This window comes from Pteropus medius, unplaced genomic scaffold (assembly GCF_902729225.1).
Source record: "Pteropus medius unplaced genomic scaffold, Ma_sr-lr_union100, whole genome shotgun sequence".
Classification (NCBI taxonomy): Eukaryota; Metazoa; Chordata; class Mammalia; order Chiroptera; family Pteropodidae; genus Pteropus; species Pteropus medius.
In genome coordinates, this window is record NW_024350924.1 from 9,292,493 (window position 1) to 9,299,745 (window position 7,253).

General features: G+C 49.8%; 1 protein-coding gene across 2 annotated transcripts in view; it reads left to right on the forward strand.

Moving 5' to 3' along the window:
* Positions 1-7,253, forward strand: part of LOC120585109 (3 beta-hydroxysteroid dehydrogenase/Delta 5-->4-isomerase-like) — a 176,232-nt gene that overhangs the window by 150,499 nt on the left and 18,480 nt on the right. For both annotated transcript variants that reach the window (XM_039841333.1, XM_039841334.1), the window contains 4 exons: positions 1,504-1,787; positions 3,086-3,295; positions 6,277-6,435; positions 6,780-6,849. In XM_039841333.1, coding sequence (XP_039697267.1) covers positions 1,504-1,787; positions 3,086-3,295; positions 6,277-6,435; positions 6,780-6,849 — 723 coding nt within the window. The remainder of the gene's footprint in view (positions 1-1,503; positions 1,788-3,085; positions 3,296-6,276; positions 6,436-6,779; positions 6,850-7,253) is intronic.

A 7,253-nucleotide genomic window follows, 5' to 3' on the forward strand; every position in this document is an offset into this window, starting at 1 on the left:
CGTGCTGCGTTTGCACGGCCGCTTCGCCCAAGGCCGAGGAAACATCCGTTCTCCATAGCAGAGAACGGTCGGGGTGTGACAGTGCCCATATCCCAACGAGCCATCCCACGGAAGAGGGCGTCGGCCCCTCGGACCCGTACGTCTGCGGGAAAAGGGGTGCTCGTCGTGGGCCCCGGGGTGCCCCCCCTTCCACCCTTCATAGGACCACATCGTGAGTCCGAATTTGGAACAAACAGAGAATCATGACGTGAGGTCCTCGCACGAGGCCCAGGCGGGCGCCGTCGCCCAGATGTTCCATCTTCCCTCTCGATTACCTCTGTCGTCTCATTGGACAGTTTCTTACTAGGTTCCGCCTCCTTCCTAGTTGCTCCTCATTCTCTACCCCCACCCCACCCACCGCACCAAAAATGAATAGAGAGAAAGAAAGGGGCGGGGAGGGGCCGGGAGGGGAGAGGTGGAGCGAGCGAAAACTGCTCTGGCGACTCCTTTGTAATCTTCACCCTGAGCCTGCTCTGTTTCCTGCGGGCTGCCCCGTGCTCCCTGGGGGTCATTTCTTTTGACTCAGCACTGGAGGAGGAAATGACTCCAAGGATCCTGGAGATGAAAGTGACATGCGTCTGGGTCAGGAACCCCACTGGCTAGGTCGAGACATGAACATCCCGAATGGATGCGCTGTGTCGTGCTGGGGGTGGGGCATCCCCTGTCGACATTAGGAATTGAAACTGTTCATAGTCGATTAGGCCAAATTCTCTGCCCGTGGTTTATAGAACGATAGTGACATTAACCCCGTTGGAGAATCCCACTGAAAACCACTAAAGTAGGAAATGAGAACTGTGCCGCGCAGCAACACCAGTGTCGACGTCATCGTCACCGTCATCATCATCGACCTCGCCGTCACTGGCATTTGTACATGCCTCACTCCATAATTCAAAACACGCTTCTCTGCCTAGCGTTTTATTTAATCTCCCAGCCGCCCTGTAAGAGAGGTACTGTTATTTTCCCCAGTTTACAGATAAGGCAAATGAAGTTCAAGGCCGCACAGCTGAGAAGCGGTAGAGCTAACACACTTCCGACCTCAGACACCACGCTCTTCCCACCACGGGGCTCAGTCTTCACTGGACGCGCATTTCCTCATTCTGCACCCTCTTTAATCCCCCTCTGCTTTGCTAATGAGTTCACAAGAAGCCCATTTTCCTTTCTGGAAGCTGCAACATGCCTAACACAGATTGGGGGACTAAATGAATGACGTCTCCAGCTGGAAATACTTTACTGCGGAGCACAGGGTTCATAGGGCAGGTTGTACGGAAGGCGACGCAGACAGCTCTAGGCCTCCCGGTCAGATCAGACCCCTCTGTCCCAGCCCCACAGGGAAACGGAAGGAAGTCAAGCTTCACCTGGACTCCCAGGGCAAGTTGGCCAGAGGCAACGCCGACTCCTAGGGCGTCTCACCCCCGTCTAGATTGCCCCTGCCCTCCAACCTGAGTTATGTCATTTGCTTCGCAGCTGCCCAAGCAGCTGGCATCTGCTACATCACCAGCACCTACACCAGCTGTACCCTCGAAGACATCGTTGCTGCTGCCCCCAGAGGCCTCCGGTGGTTCCAGCTCTATGTGCAGACTGATCGGCAGCTGACCCAACAGCTGATCCAGAGGGTGGAGTCCTTGGGTTTCAAAGCCCTGGTAATCACTGTGGACGTACCCAAAACTGGCAACAGGCGACAGAACATTCGAAACCAACTGGACTTGAAGAAGATGTTAATGCTCAAGGATCTTCGATCACCTAAGGAGGTAGGAAAGACACCGGCTCCAATGGGCAGACGTGGCAGGAGGTAAATTCCCGTCCCTCGCTCCTCCCATCTTTGCTTCCAGAGGTTCACCAAGTGCCCACTCCATGTCAGACACCAAGGTGGCAGCAGCTGGAAAATCAGGTCTGGTCTCCGCTCCCCAGAGCTTCCAGACAAACAGAATCTTAGACAGAATATTCTCACTCCTGGAGCTGCCCGACTTGTCACCGGAAGTGTCCCACGACTTGTCACCGGAAGTGTCCCAGCCAGAGCTGATGCTGGGAAATAGGAAAGCTACAGACAGTAATTTTGCATGGATTAGAGAGTTAACTAGACACATCCTTCCAACATTTTCTGCTTTATGGCACACTTAGAAAGTGATAATTTTGGATGGCACACTTAGATAAACTGACCTTCCGAAGAGGCTGCTCACAGCCAAGGTGACCAGCCCATGGAGTTTAACCAGCCCAGGCCCCACCCTGCTGCCTTGGAAATGGAGGGGTCAGTATCTTCGCACACCTAGATTTCGTCCCTGGAGAACCAGGGTGCTGCAACCTACTTGTTTGGCATCTCTGACTAGGTGACTGCAAAGGGCACTTCGCCCCTTACAATTCGAATCAGACGGGATGGCGTACCCCAGAGAGAGGAAGTCAGGGTCAAGTTGGGATCCCGTGGCCGCAGTCGAGAGAGTGATACCAGCCAGTGGGCGGCCGCGATGCCCAGCCACGTGATTCAGCCATTCTCATTAATTCATTATCTCGTACATAAATGGCCTTGAAGTTTCCGAGAACCCTCCTCTCAGATGCCAGGGACACATTGGAATTTATGGATATTTGATGCACATGGTGATCCAAACAAATGTTGGGCAATTACCCAAGCAAATATTGGGTAATATTTGTTTTAGGATCCTTGAAGTATTGTTTAGTTCTAATTACCCCGTGCATATCTCAACCATACACATTACATTGGCCTATAAATGCCTTCGCTTATCCATCTCACTGACTAAACTCTGAGTTCTTTTAAAGTAGAGATTGTATCTTATTTATCTTTTTGTCCCCAGACCCTGGCACAATGATCGAACAGGGACACAACTAATAGTTAATGAATAAGCAATCGAAGTGGAAATTCTCTTTGTTAGGAAAAGGAGCGAGAAGTAGGGTTGATTTTTGTTGCCTCTCTATTCAGTTTATAAATGTCCTTTCCACTTATCGTTCGGTGGCTCTCTAAATGTGTCTCACCTTGGGGATGGGTCAGGCAGTTGCGGAGGAGCTCAGAACCAAGGTTCCCTTTGATTTCCCATAGGGAAATTCAGCGCCCCGTCTCCAGATGTCTCTCATTGACTCATCCTTCTGCTGGAACGATCTCTCCTGGATTCAGAGCATAACTCGCCTGCCCATCATCCTCAAAGGGATCTTGACAAAAGAGGATGCAGAGTTAGCATTGCAACACAAGGTAGATGGCATCATCGTTTCTAACCATGGTGGCAGGCAGCTTGACGGCGTTCCTGCTTCTGTAAGTAGGATGACTTCAGAGGGGTTGTGTTTGTGAGTGGTGTGTGTCCGTGTGTGTACGTGCATGCACGTGCGTGTGCGTGTGTATGTGTGTGTCCAGCACAAGGTATCCTGTGCAGTTTGGTGCATATTCCCTTCTCCCTTACCACATATGTCGGTATACCCATGTGTCGTCGTTAATGACAGCCTAGTGTGTGCCAAGCTATTTTTACGCACTTTACATATATCATCTCTGAATCCCACAGCCGTCCTGCAAGACGGCTATCACTGTCCCTATGTTACAGATGGGGATCCTGGAGTTTATAGATGTTAAGCAACTTCTCCCAAGTTGACACGTTTAGTAAGTAATTAGGTGTAGTCGGTAAGAGATGGTCCCAAAGCACTGAGGTCTCCTGCCTCCTGGAGGAAGCATCCAGCTCTCGCGCCTGTCTGCATGGATTGTCACCCCATATTTTCTCATAGGACACATCCCAGGAAGGAACAGTGCATCCCTGAAGCTAATAAATAACCATCTTTCACAATAAAACTTTAAAAATGCCCTATAAACTCTTTGCTAAAAATTTACGACAGTCGGTAATTTCTCCCCTAACTTAGGAATTATGTCTGTCATAGATGGAGTTTGGGGAAAGGAAATGAAGAGGAAAGAGGCAGGGAAAGAATCTTTAAATAGAGATTAATTGTTGATTTATTCTCAGGAAGATATAGAGTTTGTATTTTTCAAGAGACTCTTCCATTGCTGTTTGACTCATTTTAAGAAAGGGGAGTGGATTTTTTTTTTTTCTCTTAAGTAGTTTTGGCCTTTTTATAACATATGTAAAACGTACACTGCAGAAAAATTATAAAATATACATAAGCAAAAAGAAAAAGATAAAATGACCCCTGTTTTCATCACTATCATTAATGTCGACATTTTGGATATTGTTTTATCAACTTCTTAATACAAATATAACATTTTAGGTTTAAAAAAATGATGCAAAATATTTTGTAATTTTCTTCTTTTCACTTATAAATATATTAAGGACATCATATTATTTCAATATATATGCTCTTATTTTTAATGATGTGGAATTTGAATAGACTTTTTTTTTTTAAGATTTATTTTCCAATCACAGTTGACCCACCTCGGTTTCAGGCGTACCGCTTCGTGCTTAGACATTTACGTAACTTACGAAGCGATCCCCCGGTTAGCCTAGCCCTGACGTGACAGCATCCGGAGCCATTACAGTATTGCTGACCGTCTTCCCCGTGCCGTACTTCACATCCCCACGACTGCTTTACAGCTGGCAACCTGTACTTCTTAATCGTGAACCAACAGTCTGTATAACCAGCTTCCTGTTATTGAACATCTGGATTGCTTCTACGCTTCCGCTATTTTAAACGATGCATCAGTGACCGTCCTTAAAGCTTTAGCACATTCTCAATTCCTTCTTTAAGACAAATTGCAGGAAATACAAAAGCTACATCCACTGGTTTGTATATTCCGCGGCTTGTGAGGCTTGGAGGTCTAAGGTGCCAGCCACTGGCCACCTCCTCTCCACTGGGCTATCACTGAGAAAGAACTGGCATTGAGCGAGGAGCCCACATAGAGAGCGAGACACACCTTTCCTGGGGCTCCCCGAAAGAGCCGATGGAAGGGAACAGTCAGGCCCCTTACTTCCATCCGGATCTTGATCCGTGAGACTAGGAGGCCACCTCTCATACACCAGCCCTGTGCCACCCCGGCGGTGCTTACTAGAAAGCTGCAGAAAGCAAAGAAGACCCCGTGACCCACACGCAGGGGCTGGGGCCCAGCGTTCACTCATAAAATGACTCCAGCAACACATGGTACAGAAGGCTTTCTCGTGAAGCGGTCTAGCTAGTCTTGCTCCCTTGGGGAGGATGGAGTAATGAGTGGAGAATGAGGCCAGCTGACTTCCCCACGGCACGCCCTCGGGAGAGAATGAGTGTTCACAAAGGCGGGGCCAGAGAAGCATTTCTCCTACCCCATTATGCCAACCAGCGCGTTTTCTCCCAAGCCTTTGACCTAACAATCAAACTCAAGATCATTCAGGGAAAGCACCAAGATGACTGTGAGGCTGACGAGGTACCTGCCTCTGGCTCGAAATTTAAGAAGGTGCCAGAAAAACTTAGTAAAATCCATAGCATTTTAACGCACTATTTAAAAAAGGAAAGTTTATGCAAAAATTGCCAACGTTTTAAATGAAGACAGGATTCGTCTCTACATTTGCAGAATGCTGCCTCTCTCATCTCGCCGTAATCCTGGCCCTGGATCCAATAAAACTTTATTTGTAAAAGAAGCTCACAGATCAAAGTTTGCCATTTAATTTTAAAAATATTTTCTTTAAATATCATTCATCTGAGTTGTTGGCACCCCTTAAATTTCGTGCCCAAAGAAAATGCCCCCTTTCGGCCCTCTCAGCCCAGCGCCCTCCCTGCGAGGGGTGTCACTCTCGGAGTGAAGTCCACCTCTCTAAGGTTCCACATCTAACACTCCCCATGTTTCCTCTGGGACGGGGTAAAGGATAAGCCAGCTGTTGTCCCCAGAAGGCTCTAATGAATGCCTTGTGCGACCTGTCCAGAATGAACTCTGAAGCCATCAGCGCCCTCGGCTGCAATTCACTCCTCTTGTTTTCTGGACGCACTGCAGAAACAAACACTAGAAGTGGAAAATGTCCCTTTTAGGATGCGAAGGGGAACCAAGAGTTCCTTCCGAGATGTCGACATCCGAACCAGTGAGCCAGGGAGAAGCTGCCCTCCGTCAGAGCGGGAAATGGCAGAAGGGGCAGCCACGGAAAGTCCCCGGGCCTCGGGGGCAGGCTGCACTGCTTCGACCGGCGCCAGCAGCCTCAAGCACAGGAGGGGAGGGGAAGGAACAGTTAGACGTGGCCCCTGCTTGGGCTTCCTGGTCCCCACCCACGGTGAGGGGACACCACGCTCCCGCGATGCCCTGAGAGTCGAGCCACACGTGTCTCTGCTTTTCAGGTCGATGCCCTGCCAGAAGTGGTGGCCGCCGTGAAAGGCAGCATGGAAGTGTACATGGACGGTGGGATCCGAACCGGCAACAACGTGCTGAAGGCTCTGGCCCTCGGGGCCAAGTGCATTTTCCTGGGCAGACCCATCCTGTGGGGTCTCGCCTACAAGGTGAGGCTGGCGACTTGAAAACCAGCCGAGGGGTGCCGACGCTTCGTATTCGTCTTCACCCTTTTCTGTGGTTTGATCCCCAACCCTGGCCGTTTTCAAGATGCCACAGATTCTGGAAGGACAGTTAGTTATACCTCCTGCGGCACGTTGAAAATTCTCAAGAGCTCTGGCCCCTCCTTTTCTTCCTAGCTAGCATTCCTTTATTCCCAGCATAGCTCTCCTGTCACAGATCACCCCACCCACCCCCCACATCTCTGAGCACCCCCAGAATTTATGCCCAGCACACGCCAGACTGTTCCTTCATGCTCCTTTTTGTCTCCCCACCCCCCCTGTCTTGTGAGCAGGGCGAACATGGCGTTGAGGAAGTTTTGAACATGTTAAAAGATGAATTCCACACTTCCATGGCGCTGTCAGGTGAGTGTGTACGATCATTTGCCTGATTTGGAGCTGGGCGCAGGAGGTCCGCGGGAGTGCCACCTCCCACCCCCAGTGTCCTCTTCCGCAGCCCCTGGGCTGACAGGAGAGAGGGCAGGAAAGACACACCCCAGACGGAGATTCGAGATTCGGCACGAACTCCACTTGTGACAGATCTGCTACGACAGCAAATGCGATTTCAGATAATAAGCAAGAGGGCTCCGTTTCACTCCAGGCTGTTCAGATCACATCAGGCTTGTGAGATGTGGTTCTCAGCGACATTTTTAAGTGATATTCAAGGACCGTGAAGAGTCGCGAGATGATGTCAGAGAAGAAGTATGAGGAACTGAGGAGGGAGATGCAAGCGGGCGGAGAGAAAGAAAAGTATTGTCCTGCACAGTCGT